The following is a 27326-nucleotide window of genomic DNA, read 5'->3' on the forward strand; positions in this document are numbered from 1 at the left end:
TGAAATGAGGGTTCTCTTCTTCGAACTCTCCCCAAGTCTCAAATGCCTGACCTTTTAAAACGACCCTGTCCTCTTTCTGTTCACCAGTGGAAGCAATTTCAAGGGCTATGGAGGGTGTGCAGGCAGAGTGTGCTTGGCGAGGGGTCTGCACTGGGGCTGCGGGTGAGCAGAGAGCTCCATCTCTAGGGACGCGGGCAGAATCGTTTGGACGGCAGCAGGAAGGACTCCTTGCTGGCCTGGGTGGTGGACTCCAGGGCCAGGACCCACCTCACACTGGGATGCTCTTGGGTGATTCTTCTCTCCCTGGACCCCTGGGGCCCAGCTGCAGGCCCTCTCCTCCAGGAAGCCCTCCAGCCTCCAAAGCGGCACCCCACCCCCTCCCTAGACCCCCTGTCCAGCAGGCAGGAGCCTGCAGAAACCAGGCTGCGAGAGGTCCCGAGGGAGTTTATTGCCAGTCTGCCTGGGGCCAAGGTCACTGGGCTCTGCCCATCTTCCGGGGCACAGGCTGCCTCCAGAGGACCAGGAGGACGATGAAGTTGATGGCGAACTGCACGTGGCCGAAGATGGGGACGCCGAAGCCGCGGTACAGGAGGCCGCCCAGGGTGGGCCCCAGGGTCCGCGTCAGCGGCTGCACAGAGGCGCAGAGGCCCAGCATGGTTCCTGCGGCGGGGGAGGGCAGGTCAAGTCCGGCCTGGCCAGTCCCTGAGCATCACTGCCCCAGCGGCCCGAGTCCTGGACACGGCCCAGGCCTCCCTGTCCCCCCATCCCCAGCTCCGCACCCCAGCTCGCTCCACCTGGCCTGCCTGCCGGTCTGCTCCCTGCAGGCCACGCGTGGGGAGCACTGCGGCCTCCGGATGTGGTGCCTCTGCCCTGCTCCAGAAAGCGCCCAAGCACAGGAGGAGCCTGGGAGCAGGGCCCCAGGTCGTGAGCCAGGCGCCACCCCTCCCAGTCTGCCAGGGACACAGCACCCCAGCCCAGCCCAGCCCAGCCCAGATAGGGGAGGCCCCCATGTGGGGGCTGGGCTGGGGTGTAATGTGGGCCACGATACACTCCAGGTCACCCCCATGACCTTTACTGCCCTCGAGTGGACTGGAGGGAACACCCCCACAGGGCCGGGGGGAGGTTCAGGTGCTCAAAGGGCGCCCCCTTCTTTGCAGTTGCTCCCCAGGCTCACCTAGCTGCCTGCACCCCTTCTACCTGACCCTCCTATCTCTACCCTCCCCTTGTAAGCTGTGCCCTATGCGGGCCACCAAGCAACGTGTGCCCACAGGTCCAGGCTGCCGGGTCCTCAGAGGCTCCTTTCCGGCGCTGGAACGCCCCGCCCGCCCGTGGACCAGGTGGGCGTGGCCTGGCGAGGCCCCGCCCAGGCTCAGGGCCCGCGTAGGGGGAATTTCAGAGCAGCCCCTCCCACAGCCCACAGGCCCCGCAAACACCAGGGAGCAATTACCGCCCCCTCTGCCGTCTCCAGTTCCCAGGCTGGCGCTGGGAACCAGCTCTGGCTCCTTCCGAGCTGACAGGTGGTGCCCCTGGCACCTGGGCCCGCTGCTCTTGCTTCTTTGCAGGCCCTGCCCTCATCTCTCCAGGTCTTCCCCTCCTTCCTCCTCCTGGCCTCTGGGCAGAGCCGGCTCACTGCCTCCAGGAAGCCCTCCAGGACCAGTCTAGCCCCCCAAGACCACAAAGTCACAGATCTGGGGGGCCCTGGGGGTTTCCAAGGCAGCCCTGAGCAGACGCCTTGTCCGGCAGCCTCCTCACTGTCAGCGGGGACTCTGAATCTGTCTGCCTCTCCTGGACACGCAGGTGGATGGACAGAGGGTCAGCTGGGGCCCTGAGCTCTCTGGCCCTGCTGCTGCGGAGGCCTTTGACTGCAGCCAGCCCACAGGAGCCCCTGGCCTTGACCAGCCCTATGCACAGGGCAGTGTGGGGCGAGAGCCTGGGGAGCATCAGGTCCAGGGACCACACCCCAAGTCCGGACTGGAAATTCCCCGGCCTCCAGAAGGAAGGCGGGCTGCAGAGTGGGATGCGGGGGTGTGTCTGGGGGTGTCTGAGCCCCACTGGGAGGCCCAGGGGCTTCTTAGACTGAGACTGCGGTGAGCCTGCGGTCACTGGTCCCTCGGGAGGCACCTGAGCTTCTGCCGGCAGGGACCGGGAGGCGTCCCCGCGCTGGCCACACCCTTTCTGGCCTCCTGCCATTCTCTGTGCCTGGCCCTCTTCCTAACCAGCCTCCGCAGCAGCCTTTCTGAGCCTTACCCCACACCCTGGCTCAGCTGGGACCGGCCTGGGATGCCATCTTTCCTCCCCTTCCTAGTGAAACCCTGTGCATACTTCAACCAAACCAGATGCCACCTCCAGAAAGCCCTCCTCCCTTCCCCCAGGCTGGCCTGGGGCTGATCAGCAGGGCCTGGTGCAGGGTTGGCTGGGCTGGGTGGCAGGCAGGATTCTCACCTGAACCCTCTTGCAGGCCACCACCCCGACCCTGCCCACTCAGACCCCTGGGCACCCATCCTACCCAGTGCCCACTGGGTCCCCACCCAGGGCAGCTGCTTGGCCCCAAACTGCTCATCAAGCTCCCTAGAGAGCAACGCCGGGGAGCCCCCCAGGGCCTGCGCTTCACGCGGCCCGGGGACCTCACTCACCTGTGTCTGAGGTCGAGACGGCCTTGGTCAGCATGCTGTCGGTGACCACGTTGAGGGCACACATGCTGAAGACCAGGCCGGGCATCAGGAGGCAGAAGTGGAAGACGTTGGCCATCAGTGCCTGGCAGGAGGCAGGTGGAGGCTGTGTGACTGCAGGGGTCGCCCACCCCTGAGGTCCCTCTGAGGTGGTCCTGGGTGGGAGTTGGGGGCAAGAGAGCCTCGGGGCTCAAGTGCAGACTGGGCACCTGAGGAGGGTCAGTGGAGAGGGCCTGGGACCCTGCTTTTTTATGGAGAGGGGTCTCTCACCATAGCCAGTCCCACCACGCTGAAGACCAGCACGCTGGCCTGGAGCAGGGCTCCCTCGGAGAAGTGGCTGCTCAGCCGCCCAATGACCAGGCCCTGGATGAGCTGGGTGAGGGCGAGAGAGCGGAGGTGGGCACAGCTGGGCCTGGGAGGGCGTCTGGGCTGTGGCTGACTTGGGGGCCTCCCCTGCTGCCCATTACCCCTGGGCCCCTGACACCAGCCCCAGCAGCGACAAGGCACAGGGCAGAGGGGCGAGCCTGCAACTCCCATGATGGCCCCAAGGTTCTGGGGAGACGAGGCCTGCAGCCTGGGGGTCTCACACACATGCACACACATGCATGCACACACATGCACCCACCCACGCACATACATGTTCCACATCCAGAAATAATTGCATGTCTGCTGTTTCAGGTGTGATGAAAGTCAAAGTTAACACTTTTTTTCGTGTCCGACTCTGCAACCCCATGGGCTGTAGCCTGCCCCAGGCTCCTCTGTCCATGGGATTTTCCAGGCAAGAATACTGGAGTGGGTTGCCATTTCCTTCTCTATGGGATCTTCCGGATCCAGGAATTGAACCTGGGCCTCCTGCGTCGCAGGCAGATTCTTTCCCATCTGAACCACCAGGGAAACCCTGAAAGGGCCGGTTAACTTCTGACAGGGATGGGGGAGGCCGTGACTACGGGGCGAAAAGCTCACAGAGTGGCCCAGAGTCCAGCCCTGGGGCCCTGGGGAGCCCCCTCCCATGTGCCCTGGCCCACCACCACACTCCTCTGTTCCCTCTCGGCTATCTGGTCTGGGAGCTGGAAGCTGCCACAAATGGGGAGGCTAGGGCACGCAGGGGCTGGGGGTGGAAGGGGCTGGACTGGGACGTGAGCCCAGGGCCCTGGTGGCCGTGTGGGGTCCTCCAGCAGCTGGCCCTTCCGAGGCCTGGCCCTGGCAGGCAGGAGCCTCGGCCACCACCTACTGGGGCCAGGGTCCAGGCCAGCGGGCCGATACTCCCATGGTGACCAGATAAACTGAGGCCCGGGGTCCCAGAGTGGGGTGGGGTGGAGCCCAGGCTGGTGGGCTTGTCCTGAGCCTGGGCAGGAGAGGAAAGGGCCACAGGCTCCCCGAGAGACCCCCTAATGTTGCTCAGCCCTCCACCTCCAGCTTTGTCCTCCTTGTCCTGCCCCCCACTGCCCCCCACCAGCTCAGCCCCAGGGTCAGCCAGCCAGGGGCTGGGTTCAGCTCCCCTTCCTGCCCTCGGCTTCTCCTCATGGGGGTGGGAGGAAAAGCCCAGAGCGGGGACACCCTTGACACCTGGGATGTGACTCAGAGGACAAGCCCAGCCCACAGGCCGTTCCCAGGCCGGGGTGGGGCTCCCTAGCTGGTCCCTGCCTCTTCCACCAGGCAGGCAGGAAGTGCCCAGGGGAACCGTGAGGCTGGAGCAGCGCCCACTGGAGCTGGGGGTCAGTGTCCCGGGCTGGGCTGTGTGACCCAGGGTGGGGGCGGGTCCAGCCCCATGGACCAGGAGGGAGCCCTCTCCTTGCTGCCTGCCTGGCATCATGAAACCGTCTCAAATCACAACCAAGGGTGTCCTTAAAAAAAAAAAATCCCACTTTCACGCTTGCTTATCTTCATTTTGTTTGTTTAAAGGGAAGATCTACTTGACAAGTTTCTTTTAGTACTTGACACCCCAGAGGAAACCAACAAACCAGGAGAGATTGAAATCTGTCTCCACTTTTCATACAGACCCCGAGACCAGGACCCTGATGTGCTGGGAGTCAGCTCTCCCTTTTCCCATTAACTTAAAAAAAAGCCTAAGCTTTCATGCCTTCCAGGTTATTACATGAAACCAGAGTTAGTAAACTAGTAACTAGAGTTAGTCAGAAATTTCACTTTCTCCCAATCCTCCCACGTGGAGACCCTGTCTGCTCACCCAGCCCACTCCCTGCCGCCCTGGCCTGCGTGGCCACCGCCTCCCCCAAGGTCACACGGGCACAGGCACCCAGTTGCCCCTGCCCACCCCTGCTCTAACACAGCCTAGGGGCGGGGGCGGCCAGCTGGTAAGACCACACCCGGCCTCCACAAGGCCCCAACCACAGCGAGTACATCAGTAAATCCAGGTCCTTCTTGGCTTTGCAGCCCACCCTCCATGCAGGCCTTCAGAGCACAGTCCTCTCTCCTCCAGCTGTCCCAGCCGCCCCAGGGCCTTTGCACCTGCAGCCCCTCCCTGTGTGAGGCTGTCTCCCTCCGGGCCTCTCCCTGGGCCGGGGGAGAGCCCCCAGCTGGCTGGCTGCCCCACCGAAGCAGCAATCTCTGCCTTGACAAGGGCCCTGATTCTCCTGGGTTTTGTCTCCCCTGACCCACCAGACGCCTAGGTGGTGGGGGCTTGTCTCTGTTCCCCCTGCAGGACACAAGCTCCATCCCTGCAGTGGCCTAAGGGCTCAGTGGGGGAGGCCCTCCCAGGAGGGACAGAGGGCTGCAAGCGCCCCCCAGGGGAGGAGAGTGAGTGCCGTCCCTTCCAGATTAGGACCACATGGGCTGTCCTCATTGAGATCCCAACCCCAAGGATCCCCACACACAGGGAGCTGGGGGACGCGGTGAGCCCCTTGGGTGGGGCAGGAAGAGCTTTGCCAGGGCAGCTTCAGCAGTGGCGGGTTCCCCTCCCCGGACCCCCGGTGACCAGCCCTACCCTGCATGGGATGGAGGTGACAGAGGCCCTCTCTACAGACACAGCTCAGGGCCTCAGCTGCCCCTACCTTCGCCTGCGGGACTGAAGGCCTGAGGCCCGGCACCCAGCCGCTCTGCAGGCTCCCCCTCCCCAGCCCCCTCTTCCTGGTGGGCCTGGGGGAGGGTCCCCAGGCCGCACCCAGGCTCCCCCACGCCCACCTGTCCACTCCATCATTACAGGCACCGGAGCCCTGGGCCCATCTCGGCAGGCCCACCCTCACCCTGCACCAGGCCTGAGGCTATCAAGGTCCGTCCCTGGGGGTCTCAAGTGGTCTGCCGACTTCAGCCAGGGCCTGGCCTTGGTCTCCTGGCCTCGGGGATCCCAGGACGAGCTCAGGCCCCTGGCAGGCTGGGAGCAGCTCTTTATTTTACTTGTATAAGTTTTTAATTTAAAAAACTGTTATTCATTTATTTTTGGCTGCAACACACACATGCGGGATCTCAGCTCCCGCACCCAAGGATCCAACCTGCGCCCCCTAGAGTGCAAGCCTGGGGTCCTAACCACTGGACCGTCAGGGACGTCCCGGGAGGGGCCATTTAGAACAAGGCTCCGCGGCCCCCAGTTCAGAGCATCTGTGTTATTGTTGTTTTATGTTTATCTATTTTCCCCCACCAGCCTGGCACTTCCCAGTCCACGCAGCTAGGCCCACGGCGGGTGGGGGCCAGCCCCTCCCCGGAACGGCTATTTCAGTCCGGGGTCCAGCCCAGCCCCGGGCCCAGAGGCTCGGGTGGCAGATGGCCTGGAGGTGCTGGGACCACCACCCGCTTCCGGAGAGGTTCAGCGCTCCCTCCGCTGCCCGCCAGATCCCAGAATAGCCCCTCCCGCGCGCCGGCTGTCAGGCAGACGTCCCGGGGGGCGGCAGGCACATCGCCACCTGTCCCCGCCACGGTCACACCGCCGGTGGGCAGGCGCGGGGCACACAGAGCCCGGCGTTCTGCTGGTCACGCACCCCCCAACGGGGGTCCACTCCCCACCCCCGGCTGGCCTGGCACCACCGGTACCCAGGTGGACGCGGGGAGGGCCGTGGGCCTCTGACGTGTTTCCTGACGGGAGGTTGAGGGCTCGCCAGGCCCCAGTGTGGATGAAGCTCCCCCCTCCCCTCTCAGATGGGACCCCCCCGGGCAGATGGACGGGCAGAGAGTGCGCGTGTGTGCGTGCTAAATCGCTTCAGTCGTGCCCGACTCTGTGCAACCCTATGGACCATAGCCGGCCAGGCTCCTCTGTCCGTGAGATTTCCCAGGCAAGGATGCTGGAGTGGGTTGCCATGCCCTCCTCCAGGGGATCTGCCCGACCTAGAGATCAAACCTACGTCTCCTACGCCTCCCGCGTTGGCAGGCGGGTTCTCTACTGCTAGCGCCATCTGCAAGGCTCGGGCAGACAGGGCACGCAGGTGCAGACGAAGCTGTGGGAACCGTGAGCGGGGAGAGGGGACAAGCCAGAAGCAAAGGTGGATGGGGCACCCGAAAGGTGGGCATGCAGGATGGCTCCCGCGCTGCTCAGAAACCGAGGGGCTGGTCTGTGAGGCCCTGGGACCCTGGCAGTGCCAGGAGTCCACCCACCCGGCGTGCCCGGCACCCACTCACCATCTGGAGGACCCCGAAGAAGGACATGAGGTAGCCGGCCTGGGCGGCCTCCAGCTGGAAGAAGTCCATGGAGATGATGGAGAACATGACCATGAAGAGCCCTGGGCGGGTGGGGGTCAGGGGTCAGAGGTCAGGGCTGTGCAGCCGTGCCTGTCTACCCCCCTGACAGTTGATTCGCCGGGGCACCAGGGGCCTGCGCACGGTGACCAGCTCAGGAAGGACCAACGCGAGCCTTCCCCGAGGTCCTCCCTGGCGGGTTTGCCCCACGGGGCCACCATGGGCTGTGAGCAAGAAGGTGCCCGGAGTTGCCCTTGCCCGAGGTGGGCAGACCCCAAGGCTGTCTGGAGGGGTGAGGGGATGGGAGACCGGGGGGCCCGGGCATGCACGGTGGGAGGGTTTGGCTCCAGAACTGAGGTCGATGACCTGGGTTCCCATCACCGTGCCCCCCTGAGCGTCCTGGGGGCAGGTGAGCTGGGAGGGGCTCCCCGGATGGCAAGGGCAGAGCATTTCTGCAGAGGAGGGGTTAACCCTTTAGCGCCCACGTGGGAACGCCTGAGCACCTGTGAGCGAGGCCTCACAGTTGTTCTCTGCAAGGCTCCCTGGGTGGAGGACCCCCGACACAGGCTCGGAGGGGTTGCTCCTGGGCCTGATTGCTCGGGGGTGTCCCCAGGCCCCCGAGAAGGGATGCAGGGGTAGGCAGAATGCGTGTGTCCCCCTGCAGACCCACTGTCTTCTCTTGGACTGTCCCGAGAGGCCTCGGAAGCCACTGGGCAGGGCAGCGAGAGCTTTCGTGAAGCAGGGGTGACTGGGGCCTGAGGCAAGGGGGAGACCCTTGGTCTGTCCTCCTCCTGGCCCAGGCACCCAGGCCTGCACCAACTGGTGGGCCGTGCCCTCCCTGAGACAGATGTGGGCCTGGGGCCCAGGGTGGCTTGGAGCACGAGAGGCCGGGCAGAGGAAGGGCGGTGCTCCAGCTGCGGACCCCAGAACTCCCGGCCGCAGACCCCAGAACTCCTGGCCGCGGACCCCGGAACTCCCGGCCACCCCGGCCCCAGACTCACCTATGGGGAGGCCGCAGATGACCTTGACCAGAAACACCGGCAGGACGCCCGGCTGCAGCAGCAGGCGGGTGATGGCCTTCAGATCAAACACGCTGGCCTTGGGTTTCCCTGGGGCAGGCGGAGGGGCCGTCAGCCCACCGGCAGCGGCTGAATGTCCCTGGCCCTGCGGGCCCATTGCCTGGGGCACAGCCCCTGCTGCCACGGCTGCTCTGGCTTGCCGTGGTCTTGGCAAAGTGTCCCTGAAGGGAGGGCTGGGCTGGGGGAGCGCGGACCCCAGGTCCAGGGTGCTGGCTGCTGGGGGCGGAGGGCTCACGCCTCACACTGGCTGCATCCCGAAGGGGCATACCTGGGGCTGTAACTGGCCAGGCGCGTCTGGTAGGGACGCCCCGCTGGGACACGCCTTGTGTGCACCTGGACCAGTGTACCTCCTGGGGCTCACCTGGCAGGGCTCACCTGGCAGTGTGGTCTGGGCGTGGGCGCTGGCCCCCTTGGTGCTGGCTGGGATGCAGGTGACGCTGAGGAGGGCTCCCAGGAGGGTGACCACAAGGGCCACAATGACCGGACACTGAATCCTGGGGGCGGTACTAGTGGTCACAGGGGGCTCAGGCCCCCGGCCACGCGGGCCCCCTGCCCCATCAGCCGCACTGGGGCTTGGACAGCTTGTTCTCAGCTCTCGCCCCACCCCTCGCACCTCCCCAGGCTTCGGTCTGGAGGGCGGGACACGGGACCCTCAGGGCGCATTCATTAGGGGATGGGTGAAGGAACAGACCCTCCCGTCCCTGGGGGTCTCTGAGGGTGGGCGGCCGTGGGGGTGGGATGCTGAGCCCCAGAGGGGCGGGGGCAGGGGCCTGGAGTGGGCAGCCACAGTCCTGGGGACGCACAGCTCCCAGCCTGTTGAAGGGTGAGAAGGCTCCCGAAGGACAGGGTTGCTGTGAGCCCTGGGGGCCGTGTCTGGGGAACGGGACCCAGCAAGGGGGATGACCCCCAGACTCCCCCGGACACCCCTGGCAGCACCAAGAGTCCCGCCCACCCTGGGGAGCAGGACACCGAGGCTCCTGGGGGAAAGACCCGGTCCCCAGAGCCCTCCGGCCTCCGCCTCGGCGGGAATGGAGGGGCTGCCCAGCATGGAGGCTGAGAAGGCGACCGGTGGTTGCCCTGGGTGACTCAGGAAAGGCGCGACACAGGCTCACAGTGAGCGGGGTGCCAGGTGGCACTGGGGCCAGGGCACCAGGAGTGGCTGGACATACTAGCCCCGACGTGCCCAGTGGGCCAGGATCTGGCTTTGAGTCTCAGCCCCATGCGCCCACGTGGAAGGCCGTGGGACCCCCGTGGGCCCATTTGTGTCTCGGGGGCCGTCAGCCCTCCCTGCCCTCCTGGGGCAGACAGGCCGGCATTTAGTGGGTCTCAGGAGGCCCCACTTCCAGGAGGGCGTTGGGCAGGCTGGGCCCGCAGGGTGGGGGGCCTTTGGCCCCTAAAGACCCAGGGCGCCTTAGGGCGCCTGCCCACCTTCCCGTGCTCCCACCAAGGCCGTGACTCAGACTCTCCCCTCGGCTTTCACTTCTGAGGGTGTGCTTCCCCTCCGTGGGTCAGCTCAGGGACACTCCGCCTGTGACCCCCCGGGGCCACACAGGCAGGCCTCTGCCTCCAGCACCAGGCAGGCTGTGCGTGTCAGCCGGGAGCAAGGGCGCTGGGGCCTGGCCCTTCTGACTGTCCCCGTTTCCTCCTGAAGGCTAGAGGAGAGAAACAGGAGCTTCTTACTGAGCCAGGCTGCGTGGACCTCCAGGCCTGGGCATGGCAGAACACCCTGCCCCTCCACAGCAGAGAAAACTCCTACACATCCTGCAAGGGCCCTCTCTGTGAGGCCCTGCCCGCCTCTACAGCGGGTACCCCATCCTCTGAGAAGGGCTTGCTCTACTCCAGGGCCACTATCCGCCCCCCAGGGTGGGGGGGCCTGGGTGGGACCCTCCTCTGAGACCCCCGTGGGCCAGACTGGACCAAACGGACGACAGCTGTCCTGGCCCAGACCCCATCAGTGTCCTGGGAGAGGCTCCCTGTGCCCTCAGACAGGGCAGCCACGAGCTGCCCCTGACTCTCCTCAGACTTCAGGGAGAGGACTCTCCCGCCCTAACTTCAGCACAGGTGCCCACACGTGCACACATGTACACATGCACAGCAGCCCGGGGAGCCCCAGGGAGGACAGGGATCTCCTCCATGTGGGATCAGGGAAGCCCGTGGGGACTCCATACCAGAGAGGCTGGGCCCCGGCCACCCTCATTCCTGGGCTGGGACCTGCCGGGGCTTATACCGCTGGTCAGGGCTGCAGCGGGCCCTGAACCCCACCCCTCCCCACAGGCCCGTCTCTGGTCCCCCGGCCGACGCCCACCACCCGGGATGTGGAGCATTTGGGCTTTCTGGCTGCTCAGGCTCCGGACAAATGGGCATGTCCATCAGCTGCCAGGTGGGAAGGGTCAGAGGACCCTGGAGGCCCCTGGGAGAGATGTGGGTGGGTTTGGACCCCACAGCCCCCTCCCCGAGATGGCAGGGACACTCCAGCCCTGGTAGCCAGAGAGAAGGGCCTTTTCTTCAGGACTGTGGCCTCCGAGGCCCACACGTCACTGCTCTAGGCCTGCCCGGGCAAGGACAAAACCAGCTTTCTTTGCCAGAGGCCCCGGAAATGCATGAGAGCAGAGGCGGCCACTTAGATGGTTATTTGGGGAGGCTAGTGACAAGCGAGGGGTGGGCAGTTGGGCGCCAGGCCCCTTCTCTGGGGGGTTCTCTCCTGTCCCGTGTGGGGTGGCCAGTGAACTGAAGGGGCATGGGGCCGCTGGCAGGCCCCGGGAGGGGGTGGGGGCCCCCACTGCCTGGGGAGCCTGGGGTGTCCTGCACGCGCGGTGCTCTCTGACTCCCCCGGGCAAGATGGCAGAAAGGCGAGTGGAGGACAGGGGGAACTGCCCATGGTGGGGGCTTCTCAGTGGGGACCCCCTCCTGCCTCCTGCCCCCATTCGCCACTGCTCTGTCGTCAGCACACCCCCCGAGTCTGCCTCCAGCCCGGGCACCTCTGGGGTGCAGCTCAGGCAGGTGGGGCTCTGGGCCGTCTGTCCCCTGGCTCACTGGACCGTTTTTATTTAATACAAACTGGGTGTGGGCCATGAGGCAGGCAGGTTCGTGTCTTTGTCCACTCACTCCCTCTTGCTTTCGGTCGGATGGGTTGACGGGAGACCGAACAGACAGACCCTAGAGACCCTCGAAGGCCCTGGGTTGGACTCAGGGCACTGAGTGCTCTGTCCCTTCTCGGTGGCTAGCTTGCTGGGTGACCACCTTTCCTCAGATGCCAGCGAGGGCTGGGCTCCCAGGGGCTACCCTCCCAGGGCGCCTGCTTCCCGCCGGGGGATGCCTCTGGAACCGGCCACGGCTGGTCGCGGCTGCCACGGGCGCTGGTCAAATGTCAGCAGCCACAAAAACACTGCCTTTCATCCTTATCTCAGGGCCTGGAATCTGCCGATCTGACCTTATCGGGCGGCGGGAGGCCTGTCCACCTGCCCACCTCGTGTGGGCTCTGCACACTCATCCTCTCTGCCCGACACTGTCCAACTCCCGCCCTGATCTGAGGTGACCACTCCTCGTGAGCTGGAGCTGCCCTCCCCATCAGCTCCAGGGCTCCCAGCAGGGGACCGCTCCCACCAAGGCCCCCCTCAGGGCCTCCTGACCTGCGCACCCCAGTCCTGTCCCTCCTGGAGGGGCCTGGGGTCAGCTGGGCCCAGCTTCAGGTGGAGCCTGGCTATGAGGGGCCTCCTGGAGTCACCAGCCACCCGGTCTGAGCTTGGGGGGAGAAGCCCCCTGGCCTAGCTGAGCCCTGGCCCACCACACTGCGGGTGGAACCGTGTCTGACAATGGATGCCTTAAGGGCCACCCCTGACTCAGCCCCCCTCTGGCTTCAAGTGCCAGAAAACGGCCCTAAAGCCGTGTCCGGCCTAACCCTTCGTGGTCCAGCCTCTGTGCCTGCCAAGCCTCTGCCCACGCAGGTCCCCAGACAAGCCCCCAGCTCCTTCTGCCTTTGTGCAGGTTTTCCCAGAGCCCTGTCTGGCCGACAGGTCTAACCTGAGGTCCAGCCGCACTAATCTCAGCCATTAGCGCCCCGCCTGAGGACCCCCGAGGGCCTGACGCACCAGGGTCCATCTGCAGGGCCTGCACGACCCCCGGGTGGGGAGGCGACACGGCCTCAGTGAGTCGGGGAAAGAGGCAGTGGAGCACGCAGCCTGGCTGCCCTGAGTCGCCTCAGAGCTGCTCGGGGCAGCCCCGGTGTCTGCTCATTAACCCCAGGTTTTAACTGGGCTGGGAGCCTTCCATCAGCAGGGTGAGGGCTTCCCGTCCCCTCATCCAGGGGCTGAGGTATGGTCCTGGGAGAGACCAGCCTTCCCAGGCCTCCAGATAAGGAGGGGGTCACACTGACCGAGTCACAGTGCCCTTTGGGCATGGCGTGGGACTGGGATCACTTAGCGCCCAGGAAGGCTAGCCAGGGACACTGAACCCAGCTTGGCCTGACCTCTAAGGTCTGTGGCTGGAGGCGCTCCCAGCCCCAGCTTGGATAAGTAGCATGCCCGGGTGGGTCCCCTCTAGGGCGCAGAGCCCTTGGGTGCTGGCCTGCAGGCGCAGCGATATCTGTGACTGTGGGGCAGTCCCTAGTGCCCAGAGGAGCAGGGGGTCCTGCAGAGACCCCCACGCTAAGTCTAGCTCGGGCCTGGGGTTGCACTCTCAGCAGCGCCTGACAGGTGGCCCCTGTTTCTCAAACGCCTGAGCTGATCCCCTGGACTCCCCCCTAACTTCACCAGGACCCAGATGCGGTGGGCTAGGCAGGCTGGTGCTGCCCACCCTGGGGGCACGAGGCCCCCCTGGGGGAGCGGGTTGTGGAGGCCTCCCCAGGCTGCGAGGTGCCAGGCTGGGGGCTCTGAGTCACAGAGCTGCCCCTCACCTGCTGAGTGACTCAGGGCGCAGGTCTGGGTGCTCTGCGGTAGCCAGGCCTCCCAGCCCTGAGCTGCAGGCTGGGCCTAAACCAGTTATACCAGTACCTAGCCCAGGGCAGCGGCTGCCAAGGCCACTTCCTCCCTCCACTTGCTCCCTGGTGGTGGTGGAGGCTGGGGCATGGTTGGGGCCTTTAGGGGCCTTTAGGGTAGGGGAGGCTGGGATGGGCAGGCAGAAACAGCCAGGGAGACCTCACCCCCCGCTGCAGTTTCCCTCTGCATCCCGCCTGCCCTTGCCGTGGGCTGTGCCGGGAGGTAGAGCAGGTTGAGGCTAGCAGAGAGGCTGGACAAGGAGACAGGGGGCCAGCCCCTGCCGTGGGGCGTCGGGGTCCCAGAGGACCCTCACTTCCCGGGGCCTTGAGGGGGTACTGGGAGCTCCACTGAGGGGGGCCTTACCTTCTGTGGGGCTCCAGTTTCCCCACCCATCAAAGAAAGTGCCTTAGACCTTGGGATGGAATTGGGAAGCTAGTGGAATGCCCTGGAAGGTGAGGGAAGGGATGGGGTGAATTTGGGGGCTTCTAGGAGGAGGAGATCAGTCCTGGGTGTTCATTGGAAGGACTGATGCTGAAGCTGTAACTCCAATACTTTGACCACCTCATGTGAAGAGTTGACTCATTGGAAAAGACCCTAATGCTGGGAGGGATTGGGGGTAGGAGGAGAAGGGGTCGACAGAGGATGAGATGGCTGGATGGCATCACCGACTCCATGGACATGAGTTTGAGTGAACTCCGGGAGTTGGTGATGGACAGGGAGGCCTGGCGTGCTGGGATTCATGAGGTTGCAAAGAGTTGGACACGATTGAGCGACTGAACTGACTGACTGAGGAGGGGGAGGGGAGTGAGTGGTCTTTCCTGGGTCAGCAGCTACGCTGGGGACAAGGGCAGGTAAAGACAGGAGGGATGAGGGGGCTGGCCCGAGGAGGCCTCTGGGTGTGTGTACTCCGCAAGGTGAGCAAACCTGCCCAGGGCCCAGGGAGGCAGGTGGCCGGGCTGGCCAGTGAAGCTCCAGTCCTGGTTCTGATCCTGACCCGCAGGGTCTGCACGTGTGGCTGCCCCTGCTCCACCTGTCCTCACTCCCCGGGTGCTCCTTCTCACTCACAGCCCCTGACCCTTTCTCGTCTCTCCCTGGGCACACAGAGGCCCTCTCTCTCATCCCGGGGCCCATCTACCAAACCAGGATCCCGCCCGCGCTGAGCGGGGAGGGAGGCGGTCCCGGTCCAGGGGGAGTCCGCAGTCGCGGGCAGTGGGTCCCGTCCTTGACCCTCAGGCCTGGATATCCACCTGAATCCCATCTCTTCGGGTCCTCCAGGTGGCTTTTCTTAATTCCTGGCTTCTAAAATGAAGTGCTGGGCCCCAGCCCTCCTCTGGAGCAGTTCCCAGGGCTTAGAAACCCCCCACTTGAGAGCACAGCCCCATTCTCCTCCAGCTCAGACCCCCCCATCAGTCCACTCAGGAACTCCTTCATGCATCTACCAGGCACCAGACTTACCCTGGTGGGGACCCAACTCCCATGGGTAGCCAGGGTAGCAGGGACCTCAGCGAGGCCCACGGCTCCCCCAGGCCCAGCCCAAGCCCAGGCACGGCCTTCCATTCACACTTACACCCCAGCCATCAGCAAAACCAATCCAGATCCCGCCGCTGCCCTCTGCGCACCACGGCCGCCCCTGGTCCAGCCGCCGTGCTCTCCCACATGGACCAGTTCAGTCCCCACCTCTGGTTTCCCTGCTGTGGCCCCAGCCCCCACAGTCTCAACACAGCAGCCAGGTCACCCCAGGCCCCTGCTTCAGGGCTCCACGGCCCGACGCGCTGCCCACCCCTCCTCAGTCCACTCCAGCCTCACAGGCCTTCTCGCGTCCACATGTGAGGGCCTTTGCCTCCCTGGAGGTCCTCCCGCCTGACGTTTGAGGAATCCACGTGGTGTACGGCACTCGCTTGTCTAAGCCTTCAGACCCCGCCTACCGCATAGGCCACGCCCCTGGATGCCCACGCCCACCCGGAGGTTCCAGCCGGTTCCCGTGGACCCACCAGGTCAGGGTGCCCATGGGGAAACCAAGGCCCGGAGAGGCGGCGGTGCCGGGCTGAGGGCCTGGGTGGTACAGAGCCGTCTCGTCCTTGCTCGTCTGGCCCGGTACCCACACCCCGCCTGGCTGGCCAGCCCCAACCCCGGCCGGGCCCGCGCCCCGGACACTCACCCGCACGAGCTGCTCAGGGTTCCACCGAGCAGGGAGCCGAAGATGAGTCCGACACCAAAGCACAGGCCCAGCCGGCCCAGGGCCGCGGGCCGCTCCTCAGGTGTGGACAGGTCCGCGATGACCATCTGGGCAGCTGGCGGGTGGGACGCAGGCTGAGCTGCGCGGACCCCTCACGGAGCCCAGGCCACGCCTCCCCACTGCACCTGCTCCCCACAGGCCACGCCCCTCCACTCCTCCGACCTGCCCCCTCCCTGTCACCCCCCGCGTCACACGCTGCACCCCAACTTGTCCCTAGGCCGCATGCTCCCCACCCCCTCTACTCAGCCCCGGGGAAGCACAGCCCACCCCGTACATCACCCCTCCATCAGCGTCCAGGGCCCCTGAGGGTGGTGTCTGCCCCTCCCCTGGCTCAGGCCACGCCCACACCAAGCCCCCGCCCCGCCCCCCGCCCCCTCCAGTCCAGTCCTGGGCCCCGGCAACTGGGACATGTTGCCGAGGGCGCCCTACCTGGCAGCGTGTGCATGAGTGCCCCCGGCAGGCGCGAGGCGAAGAGCAAGGCCACGCCGGGCAGGGCGGGGATGCAGGCAGCCGCTAGGAGCAGGTAGAGGGCGGACGAGGCCAGGAAGGACAGCGTGAAGGCTGCCCGCGCCCCGTGCTGGTCTGCGAACCTGGGGGGCCCACACCCATGACCCTCACCGGCAGGAGGCAGGGGTGCCCCTCTTCTGCCCCACACCTGCCCCTTGGGAAGCCCGGGGAGCTGGGCCGCAGAAAGGTCCGGGTGCTGTGAGGGTGCGGGAGGGCCCGGCTCCCCGCCTCCCTCCTCGCAGGGCCTGTTTCTCCACCCTTCCAATGTGGCAGTCTTAGTGACCTTGGGGAGTCTGACCCACTCGGTCACTCCCCCTCCTAGTGAATAACTTGTGGGATGCATGCTTTACAGAAAGCTCTTCCCGGGTGCAAGTGGGGAATGCCCCCCCACCCCCAAGACCCCTGCTCTGTCCTGCGTTACCGGGTCTGGAGCCCCTTCTCTCCCATGGAGTGACTCTGAGATCTGACTCCTGCCACACTGATCTGTCCACGCCAGGGTTTGCAGGAGGGTGAGCCCAGCACCCCCAGAGCACTAAGCCTAGTGGGAGTCCCAGTCCCCAGGATTCTCTTTTCCAGAAAAGTTGCTGGTGGAACCCCCCAGCTCAGTAGGGCAGGGCATTTATAGCCACAAGAGCCTCACCAGTTACATCTTCTCTCCAGCCACAAACCAGAGTTAGTGGCGGTTCTGTGTCGGGACACCCTGGGAACAGCGGCTTAACCCAGCACTTAAGGGGCCAAGTCTGAGCAAGCTCCAGGAGATGGTGAAGGTCACAGAGTCAGACACGGCTGAGCCACGGAACAACGAAGGGTCAAAGTTCATCTGTGCCTCAGGGGCTGCCATCCCTCTAGTGGGGCCCAGTGTGAGGTCCGGGAACCTGGAGTCACCCAGGCCATGACCTCCCAAGGGCAGGTGTGGGTCATCACGGGACGAGGGCCCCCAAACTTCCCCACCCCGCCGTACCTGCCGAACACAGGCCCGCCCAGCAGCTGCAGCACGCCAAACACGGTCTGCTGGTAGCCAAAGGCGACGGAGTCCAGGCCCAGCCTCCGAGAGAGGTACTGAAACATAGGAGGGGTCGGTGGGAGGCACCTGGAAGGCCCCCAGCACCTGCGATCCGGGGTCCTTGGTGGAAAAGGGGAAGAAGGGTAGCTCTGAGCAGCGTGTGAGGTGATTGAGGATCTGGCTCTGACCGCCCCATGAGGCATCTGGGGTGACCTGTGACCCTGGACTCAGCTGCTTATAGCGTAGCGGGGAGCCTGACAGGGCCTCTGGGTCCAGGCTCCAGGGACTCAGAACTCGGTGAAGGCAGCTGCTGGCCCCCCTTCCCTTCTTCGGGATACAGCTCGAGGGTGTGAGGCAGACCCCATCTTGCCCTGGCTCAGCACTCAGTGTCTAAAAGCCCTTGGACCTCAGCACGTCCAGAACTGACTCCTGGTTTTCCTCTAAGACCAGCTCCTGCTGATGCTTCCACCCTTGGGGTCCCCGCAGCCCGTCCTGGCTTCAGCGCCTTCTCCCCTCCAGCACTGATCCCACGGCTGCCCCGGGGCCTTTGTACTGGCCAGCCCACTCCCATGTCTCCTTTAAGGCTTTGTACAGGGTCGCCTTCTTAGGGCAGCCCCGCTGAGCCCAAACCCGCCACACCCTCAGCAGCCCCAGGCCCTCCTGCAGCACAGTCTAGTCACAGGTCTCACCTACGCTCAGGGCCACCAGCGCTGGGCTGCCTGTGGTCCAGTCCGCACTGTGCTCTGCGGTATTCTGAGCTCTGAGGACAGGCACCTGGGGTCCCTGCGAGCATTTGTGGAGCAGACACATGCCCCCCGCCCTCGGGAGAGCCGGTGGGAGGGCAGGTGGCACTGGGAGCCCCGAGTTCTCAGGATTTCATGTTCGCTCATCACTCCATCACCGGCTCTCTGAAGGGTAGCGGGGCACCTTCTCAGGCCCCTTGGCTGCCAAGGAGGGGATACAGGGCTTGGACCAGCCCGGTGGAGGTGAGCCAGGCTTGGGAGGCGGGGGAGCTGGGCTTGCTGTTTGGCCAGGGCTCCGCCATGGCTGGACTTGTGGCAAAGGCCATACCCGCTCTCACCCAGATCCGCAGGCCCAGGCTGCTTATAAGAATCTCTTGGGGAACTTTTAAAAGCGATCAGTGGCTAGGGCCACAGTCCCACCCAGACCGGGCAGACAAGGACCTCTGGAGCTCCAGTCTTCCAAAGTCCACTGGGAGCTGCTGCTCCAGGAGGGCAAGTCCCAGCGGGCCAGCTGCACGTGGGGGTGTGGAATGAACAGACAGGAGTGCACGGGGGAGGATGATGAGTGGGTGGGCACCAGCGAGCCATGGGGGCCACAGAAACCCAGGGGCTGCCGGGGGCCAGGCAGAGTCCAGACCAGGGCAGGCAGCAGACAACCAGCCGGATTGGTCCCGCCCTCACATCCTGGCTGGGGAGACGGAAGCGATCCAAGACCATGACATACAGTGTGGGGTGTGGGCAAGCCTCAGGAGGCTGGACCAACCAGGACCGGAGGGGAAGTGACTCCGGGTACCTGGCGGGTGCTAGGGGGAGGGCCCCGCTGCGGGGGAGATCTGCGGAAGAGGGCTGAGCGGGACTAGGAAGTGAGACTAGGAAGTGAGACTAGGAAGTGAGCTGCGCGGGTGTCAGGCTGGTGGGTGAAGAGGGCCATGGCCTCGAGCTGGGGCGGGAGCAACAGAGCCCAGGACTTGCTGATGGGGGGCCCGGAGGCACAGTCCCCGTGTGCCTCAACTGGCTCAGCTCCAGTACAGCAAGGGGTCCCAGAGAGAGGAGCCTGGCCGCATCAGGCTGGACCGTGGGCCCCGCCGGAGCCGGAAGGAAGGCAAGGGGGATGGGGCAGGCGGCCTGGGGAAGGGTACTCACGGGCATGATGGAGAACTGCATGAAGAGGCAGGTGAGCTCCAGGGCCGCCAGCACGTATGTGAGCAGCATGACCCCCGAGCGGCCCAGGGCGCCCATTCCGCTGGGGGCCTGGCCCTGGCCCCCGGGGGCCCCGACTTTCTGCATGCTGGGCAGGTGTTGCTGGAAGACCCTGCTGGGATAAGAACGGGAGGCTGCAGGAGCAGGCAGGGAGCAAAAGTCCTTCTGAGCTGGGCGAGGGTGCTGAGTCATGGGGCGGGAGGCGGGCGGCACGCAGAGGGCCCAGGGGAGAGGTCGGGGTGCTGGACTCTCAGCGGGGCTCTCCAGCCTCTCGTTGCCGAGTGACCTTGGGCCGGTCTTGCTCTCGGAGATCAAGTGTCCCTCCCCTCCTCGACGGACGACTCGGGATCTGGGCACACGGCCACCATGGAGCCAGAGATGGGAGCCTCCTGTCCAGCATGGGCTGGGCTTAGGGCCTGACTCTGAGATGGAAACTGAGGCCAGAGTGGTCACTGACCACAGCTGAGGTAGGTGACTCATGTGTGTGTAAGTGTGTATGTGTGTGTGTGTCGGGCGGTTCCACCACCCCTGTGAAGCTCTTTTCAGGCGACAGCCTACTTCGCCCAGCTCCTCCAGCAAGCCAGAGGGCCTTCTGGAGCATCTGGGGGTGGGCTGGAGGGGCAGCTCAGCCTTCCAGGCCCCCCAGGTAGGGTAGCCAGGCCCTGTCTGCTCCCCACACCCCCCACCAGCTGTAGCCAGAGTCTGTGGTTCCATGGAGGCCTCCATCAAGTTTTGCCAAATGAACACCCAGCTGTACAGTTGGGCCCAAGGGTCGCCTTCAGAACCCAGACCCAGGGGTGGGGAGGAGGGTGACATCAAAGAAAGACCTGGGGCTGTGCCCAGACTTCCCATCCTGGGGTGCGGGGAACTTGCAGGGAGCAGGGGCAGAGGATAAGAGCCGCCAGTCAGGGGCACCTGGCTGGCAGGGGTGCTGAATGGAGCTTGGTACCTGCCTTCCCAGGGATCGGCTTGGGCACCGTCCTGGCGAGGTGAGCCCTCGTGGGGTGAGCTCCGGCCTTCCTGCTCTTCCGGGGCTGGGCTCAGGCCCCGGCCCACTCAGGGTGCCCTGGGACACCTACCCTCCCGGGGTAGTTCCCCGCCCCCGAGGCCAACCCGGACACCCCGCCCCCGCCCGCGACCTCCGAGCTCTCATTGGCCGAGCCCGACCCGCCCCCCGGCGGGCACCGCTCCGCCCCGTGGCCCCGGACCTGCCCTCTTCTGCCTTTTTTCCCCCCCGGACTGCGGGGCAAGGCCGGAGCTCAGACCGCTGGAGCAGCTCTGGGTGTCCAGTCTGGGTTTTGGGTGGGCAAGATGGGGCGGAGGGAGGCAGGACGGGCTGGGAAGGAGAGAGGTGCAAGGAGAGGAAGGGGGAGGGCAATGCCTGGCTCGCCCTCTGGGTGGGGTCTGCAGAGAGCCAGAGGCGGGCAGGGAGACAGATACCTCCTGGGAACCGCTCTTGGCCCCACGTCACCCCGCAGTTACTGAGATGCTGGTTCTCTCCCCTTTCACACTGCGGCGCGCCCACCAGCTTGGTCAGGGCCATCAGAGCCCCAAGGTATGCAGGTCCACCTGGCTTCAAGCTGTCCTTCCGGGGGACTAGCTCATGCCCCCTTGCAGTCACCCAGAGCCCCTGCCGGAGCCCTGGGAAACACAGACTCCCTCTCGGGTCACAGTTTCCCAGATAAATGAGCAGAGGTCCACACAGGACTCTGCCGCCCACGAACTGCCTGCAGCTCAGAGCCAGGCCAACGTCAAAATCGATGTCCCCTCCGCCATGCGTTACCCTCAGCTCACGCAGCTCTCTAACTGCAGGGACCAGGAGCCTGAGACAGGTGGGGCAGGCAGCCCAGGAGCCCGCTGTGCCTGTGTGTGTGTGTGTTGAGGGGGCTCTCAGTTCTGTTCTTGTGACCCCATAGACAGTAGCCTGCCAGGCTCCTCTGTCCATGGGATTCTCCAGGCATGAATACTGGAGCAGGTTGCCAGGCCCTCCTCCAGGGGATCTTTCTGACCCAGGGATGGAACCCACATCACCTGTGTCTCCTGCACTGCAGGAGGGTTTTTTACCGCTGTACCACCTGGGAAGCCACGGTGCCCAAGGAGACAGGCCAAAGTCCAGCAGTTACGCGTGGAGTTGGGGGAGACCCAGGGCTGCTGCGATGCCTTTCTGGGAGGGCAAGAGGGCCCTCAGGCCTCAGGGCCAGTGGCTCATGCCCCTTCTCCCAGAGTGGGCCTGTGATGGCGGCAGACTTGAGTCCAAAGGCAAGGGGTATGCAGGAAGGGGCTGCTCACTCACCTCTCCCTTCCTCCTGTGACACACAGGACCCGCGGGTGGCACGGGGCTGGCTGGAGCAGCAGCAATCAGATCCAGCCCGAGTATTCATCACAACAGGCTCTGTGGGCAGGGCGCTTCCTGGTCTGGAGGGAGCTGGGAAATCCATTCACTTCACCGGGCAACTGCACTTCCCTTGGACCTGCTTCCCCCACACACAGCAGTCACGGCCTCCGGCTGGATCTGAGCGGCTGGGGAGGAGGGCTTCTCGGAGGAGGCGACACCTCTGCAGGGTCCTAAATGGTGGTGAGGCGGGCGTGTGCAGGCAGGTGTGTGTGCACATGTGTCTGCGTGTGTGGGAGAGGGCAGAGCACACCCAGTACGCAGGACGCACAGGGAGGTGGTGTGCCGCGGAGCCTGGGCTCCACGCCCGCCGCTTCTAGAAGGACCTCGAGCTGATGTGCTGATCATGACTGAAGGGGGTGGGCTGGTCAGAGGCGTGTCTGCAGTCCCGAGGAGGGGCACGCAGACTCAGATAGGAGGTGGTGACCGAGGATGAGAGTAGGCAAATCCAGGGAAGGAGGAGCTTCCAGGGGGTGTGTGGGTGGTGGCCGTCAGCTGAGACGGAGCCAGGGTGTGTGCGGGGGGCGGGGTCTGGAGGGGAGAACCTTCTGGGGCTCAGTGCTCGAGGGGGTGGACTCGTGCCTCACACACAGGTGCAGGAGGTGCGGTCTGAACTGGAGGGGCAATAGCATGTCTCCTGGATCAAGACGGTATTTAGGGCCCTGATACTGGAAGAGTGAAAAAGCCGGCTTAAAACCCAACATTAAAAAAACAAAAACGAAGATCATGGCATCTGTCCCATCACTATATGGCAAACAGAAGGGGGAAAGTGGAAGCAGTGATAGATTTTATTTTCTCAGGCTCCCAAATCATTGCACACAGTGACTGAAGCCATGAGATTAAAAGATGCTTAGAAGGAAAGCTATGACAAATCTAGACAGTGTATTAAAAAGCAGAGACATCACTTTGCCAGCAAACGTCCCTATAGTCAGAGCTGTGGTTTTCCCAATAGTCATGCATGGATGTGAGAACTGTACCATAAAGAAGGCTGAGCACTGAAGTATTGATGCTTTCGAACTGTGGTGCTGGAGAAGACTCTTGAGAGTCCCTTGGACAGACAGCATGGAGATCAAACCAGTCAATCCTGAAGGTGACCAACCTTGAATATTCACTGCAAGGACTGAGGCTGAAGGTGAAGCCCCAATAGTTTGGCCACCTGATGCAAAGATCTGACTCATTTGAAAAGACCCTGATTCTGGGAAAGATTGAAGGCAGGAGGAGAACCAGACAACAGAGGACGAGATGGTCGGATGGCATCACTGACTCAATGGACATGAGTTTGAGCAAAGTCTGGGAGATGGTGATGGACAGGGAAGCCTGGCGTGCTGCGGTCCATGGAGTTGCAAAGAGTCGGACATGACTGAGCGACTGAACAACAGCTCTGGGAGAGAGGCCCAAGAGGGGACTGACGGGGGTGTCGTGGAACTGTGCCCGTCACTCCTATCCTCCCCCAAGGGCTCACTGCGACGGCACCTCTTCAGGGAAGCCAAGGAGGTTTGGGCTGGAGCAGGACCGGGGCTGGGGCAGGTCTCCAGGAGAGCTGGTCTTCCCGGCCCAGGTGCCGAGGAGCCTACCAGAACTGGGGTCTGTGACGTAGACCTCAGGGACTGCAGTCTGGGCAGGAACTTCCTGGAGGAGGGGGCAGGGGCTGGGCCTTGTGTGGGTTCCGACTCCCCTGTGGGTGGGGTCCTGGGGCTGAGCCTTCAGGACTGGACCTGACCACGTCCCCGGAGGAGGCTCTGCCAGCCGCCGGGGGCTTCTCCGCTGGCCTCTCCACGTGCTCCGGCAGAGGCAAGGCTGCAGAGGCCTGGGGTCCCAGCTCCCACCCACTGGCTCTGCCCCACTCCCGGCCCAGTGCTAGGGTGCAGGGGCCACATGGTGCAGTGGGGGGGGTCACTCACTCTAGGGGCTCTTGCTGGCCGACGGCCACAGCCGAGAGAGGAAGGCAGCTTTCACGGGAAGCACGGTGCGTAGGCTGCTGGAGGTGGCTTCCAGGCCAGAGGCCTGCAGACTGGAGGCCCTGGGGCCCTCAGATGACCGCTGGGGTACACTGTGTGATGGCCACACACTCCTGTGACCAGAGGAGAGGGGGACCAGGGGACCCTGCTCTTGAGACCCTTAAGGAGGTGCTGACGGCCCCAGCTTGCCTGGGACCTGGGGCTTGCCATGTGCAAACAGGAACCATTCCAGACAAGCGGGGCCACCCAATTATCCTGCCTCTCAGGTCCCTGGAAGCCAGACAGACTCACCGTGGGCTTTGACTACAGGAAGGACGGGGTGACGCTGGGGTGGGGGGCAGCCTGGGCGGCAGAGTGGGGGTGGCATGGTAAGGTCTCAGGCCCCATCTCCAGGGCCCTGGGGTTCTGTAGGAACTGCAGCCTCAAGGGAGGGGTGTCCATCCAGGAGAGCCAGGGGCGAGTGGCTGGTCACCAATGGTCGGGCATGGGGCAATGGTGGGAAGGCCAAAGGGCAGTGTGGAAGCAAAAGACGAGCCTTCCAACTTCACAAGAAAGCAGGGCTCAGGGAAGAGTCACACACACCTGTGCACCAGGCTGGGACCAGAGAGGGCCCGAGGCAGGACACGTGGTCTGGACGCGTTCCTCTCCACATGCTCTGGGTGTCGCGGTCCCCGAGACAGGCACAGGCCTGAGGGACTTGGAGGGAGCTTGCTCTCTCTCCCCAAGGACCACCTCCTCCCGTCCTGGGCCCTCATCTCCTGCCAGAAGGGACCGCCGTGTTCCGACTATCCATCCCAAGTCCACGTCTCCCGGAACCTCCGCCCATCAGGAACTCAGCAGAGAATCCAGGGAGAAGCAGGGAGACTCCTAGGACCCAGAAGAGAAGTCACAAACCCACGCAGCCCTTCTTACCCTAGAGCCCCGCCCTGGCCAGCACCGGTCCCCTCCCTCCGCCAGGATGGCAGTTTCAGGGAGCCTGGCTGTTTGGGTTCCGCTGGGGGCAGCCACGCTGACGGCTCCAGGAGTGACAAGCAGCAGCTGCCCATCTCTGCTCTGGGCACCCAGGGACCTGGTGGATAGGTTTGTAGGGCCTCTGCTGCCTTCTGCTCCTGGGCCTCTGGTTGATGCCCAGCTCGGGGGTGGTCAGGTCTCGCACGCATTTTGCGAATGGGAATGCTAGCTACGAGGGATGACCTGAGCCTCTCTCTCTGCCCCTGCCACCCTGGGACTCAGCCCTGCCTGATGAACCGGTGAACACAGCCAGGGCATAAGTGGGACACCCCTGGTCCAGGCCTTGATCTGACAGTCAAGGAAGAGGGGCTCTGCAAGGTCATGGAGCCAACAGTGGCCAAGCAGGGGCCAGACCTGCTTAGCCAGCCTCGGCGAGCATCTCGTCCTCTCAAGCCTCAGCTTCCCCGTCTGTGAAATGGTGTGTGTGCTCAGTCGCTCAGTCATGTCCAGTTCTTTGCGAGCCCATAGACTATAGCCTGCCCGGCTCCTCTGTCTATGGAATTTTTCAGGCAAGCATATTGGAGCGGGTTGCCATTTCCTCCTGCAGGGGGTCTTCCTGATCCAGGGATCAAACCTGAGTCTCCTGTGTCTCCTTCATTGCAGGCAGATTTTTTTTTTTAATTATATTTCTTTACTTTTAATTGATTGATGATTGCTTTATAATATTGGTTTAATTTCTGTCATTCGTCAACATGAATTAGCCATAGGTGTACATATGTCAGGCCTTCCCGGTGGCTCAGTGGTGAAGAATCTTGTCTGTAGTGCAGAAGTCGCTGGAGATGCAGGTTCAATCCCTGTTGGGAAGATCCCCTGGAGGAGGGCATGGCAACCCGCTCCAGTATTCTTGTCTGGAGAATCCCATGGACAGAGGAGCCTGGTGGGCTACAGTCCACAGGGTCGCAAAGAGTCAGACATGACGGAAGCGACTTAGCAGGCATGCACGTGCATATGTCCCCTCCCTCTTGAAACTCTCTCCCACCTCCCGCCCTTTCCCAGCCCTCTAGGTTGTTACAGAGCCCTGGTTTGAGTTCCCTGAGTCGTACAGCAAATTCCCACTGGCTGTCTATTTACATGTGTTAGTGTATATGCTTCCCTGCTGCACTTTCCGTTCATCTCACCCTCTCTCTCCCCACTGTGTCCATGAGTCTGCTGTCTCTGTCTGTGTCTCCATCGCTGCCCTGACTGCAGCACTATCTTTCTAGGTTCCACATATATGAGTTAATATACGATATTCGTTTTTCTCTTTCTGACTTACTTCGCTCTGTATAATGGGCTCTAGGTTCATCCACCTCATTAGAACTGACCCAGATGCGTTCCTTTTTATGGCTGAGTAGTAGTCCATCATATGCACGAATCGCAGCCTCTTTATCCATTCATCCGTCAGTGGACACCTAGGTTGCTTCCGCGTCCCCGCTATTGAATAGCGCTGCCGTGAACACTGAGGGACGTGTGTATTTTTCAGTTTTGGTTTCCTCAGGGTATATGCCTAGAAGTGGGATTGCTGGGCCCTATGGTGACTTTATTCCTGGTTTTTAAAGGAACCTCCATACCATCTTCCACAGTGGCTGCATCAATTTGCATTCCCACCAGCAGGGCAAGAGTGCTCCCTTTTCTCCACGCTCCCTCCAGCACTTGCTGCTCGTGGATTTTTTGATGATGGCCATGCTGACCAGTGTGAGGTGACATCTCATTATAGTTTTGATGTGCATTTCTCTAATAATGAGCGATGTTGAGAATCTTTTCATGTGCTTAGTAGCCGTTTATATATTTTCTTTGAAGAAATGTCTGCTTAGGTCTTTTGCCCACTTTTTGATGGGGTTGTTTGTTTTTCTGCTATTGGGTTGTATGAGCTGCTTGCATATTTTGGAAATTAATCATTTGTCAGTTGTTTTGTTTGCTATTATTTTCTCCCATTCTGAGGGTTGTCTTTTCACCTTGTTTATACTTTCCTTTGCTGTGCAAAGCTTTAAGTTTACTTAGGTCTCATTTGTTTATTTTTCCTCTTATTTCCATTATCCTAGGAGGTGGGTCATAGAGGATCTTCTATGATTTCTGTCATATAGTCCTCTGCCTGTGTTTTCTTCTAAGAGTTTATAGTTTCTGGTCTTATATTTTGGGGCTTCCTTGGTGGCTCAGTGGTAAAGAATCCGCTTGCAGTGCAGGAGCCAAGGGAGAAGTGGGTTTGATTCCTGGGCTGGGAAGATCCCCTGGAGGAAGGCATGGCAACCCACTCCGGTATTCTTGCCTGGAGAATCCCATGGACAGAGGAGCCTGGTGGGCTACAGTCCATGGGGTCACAAAGAGTCAGACACAGCATGCGTGGTCTTACATTTAGGTCTTTAATCCATTTGAAGTTTATCTTTGTGTATGGTGTTAGGAAGTGTTCTAATTTCATTCTTTTACATGTAGCTGTCCAGTTCTCCCAGCACCACTTATTGAAGAGACTGCTGCTGCTGCTGCTAAGTCGCCTCAGTCATGTCCAACTCTGTGTGATCCCATAGACGGCAGCCCAGCAGGCTCCACCATCCCTGGGATTCTCCAGGGAAGAACACTGGAGTGGGTTGCCATTTCCTTCTCCAATGTATGAAAGTGAAAAGTGAAAGCAAAGTCGCTCAGTCGTGTCTGACTCCTAGTGACCCCATGGACTGCAGCCCACCAGGCTCCTCTGTCCACGGGATTTTCCAGGCAAGAGTACTGGAGCGGGGTGCCATGCCTTCTCTGATTGAAGAGACTACCTTTTCCCAATTGCATATTTTTGCCTCCTTTGTCAAAGATAAGGTGCCCATAGGTGTGTGGGTTTATCTCTGAGCTTTCTCTCTTGTTGCATTGGTTTGGTCTTCTGTTTCCATGCCAGTACCATACTGTCTTGATGACTGTGGCTTTGTAGTATAGCCTCTACCTTTGTAGTATATACCTGAAATCAGGTAAGTTGATT

At 62.8% G+C, this 27326-nt stretch overlaps 1 protein-coding gene across 6 annotated transcripts; it reads right to left on the minus strand.

Moving 5' to 3' along the window:
* Positions 1-428: 428 nt before the first annotated feature.
* SLC22A18 (solute carrier family 22 member 18) lies at positions 429-20116 on the minus strand. Of its 6 annotated transcripts, none has more exons than XM_006047457.4 (11): positions 19980-20116; positions 18974-19142; positions 17046-17143; positions 16007-16167; positions 15500-15632; positions 8744-8862; positions 8291-8398; positions 7233-7333; positions 2940-3041; positions 2634-2754; positions 429-660 (listed from the first exon to the last, which is right to left on the minus strand). In XM_006047457.4, the coding sequence occupies exons 2-11, from the start codon at positions 19115-19117 to the stop codon at positions 473-475; spliced, it is 1275 nt and encodes a 424-aa protein (XP_006047519.2). In that variant the 5' UTR covers positions 19118-19142; positions 19980-20116; the 3' UTR covers positions 429-472. The 6 variants fall into 6 exon arrangements, with proteins under 6 accessions (XP_006047519.2, XP_006047518.2, XP_025142684.2 ...); XM_006047456.4 differs by having other exon boundaries at positions 18974-19145; XM_025286899.3 differs by having other exon boundaries at positions 19984-20100.
* Between the last annotated feature and the right edge of the window lie 7210 nt (positions 20117-27326).

The sequence above is a fragment of the Bubalus bubalis genome, chromosome 5 (assembly GCF_019923935.1).
Source record: "Bubalus bubalis isolate 160015118507 breed Murrah chromosome 5, NDDB_SH_1, whole genome shotgun sequence".
Classification (NCBI taxonomy): Eukaryota; Metazoa; Chordata; class Mammalia; order Artiodactyla; family Bovidae; genus Bubalus; species Bubalus bubalis.

What these genes read in the sequence shown, in the direction of transcription:
- SLC22A18 (XM_006047457.4), bottom strand. Translation starts at nt 19,117, where the DNA reads ATGCAGAAAGTCGGGGCCCCCGGGGGCCAGGGCCAGGCCCCCAGCGGA. An exon ending in GGCGGGCCTGTGTTCGGCAG is followed by an intron (nt 16,168 to 17,045) that starts GTACGGCGGGGT and finishes TGGGCCCCCCAG; the next exon opens with GTTCGCAGACCAGCACGGGG. An exon ending in TCTTCGGGGTCCTCCAGATG is followed by an intron (nt 3,042 to 7,232) that starts GTGAGTGGGTGC and finishes GCCCTCACCCAG; the next exon opens with CTCATCCAGGGCCTGGTCAT.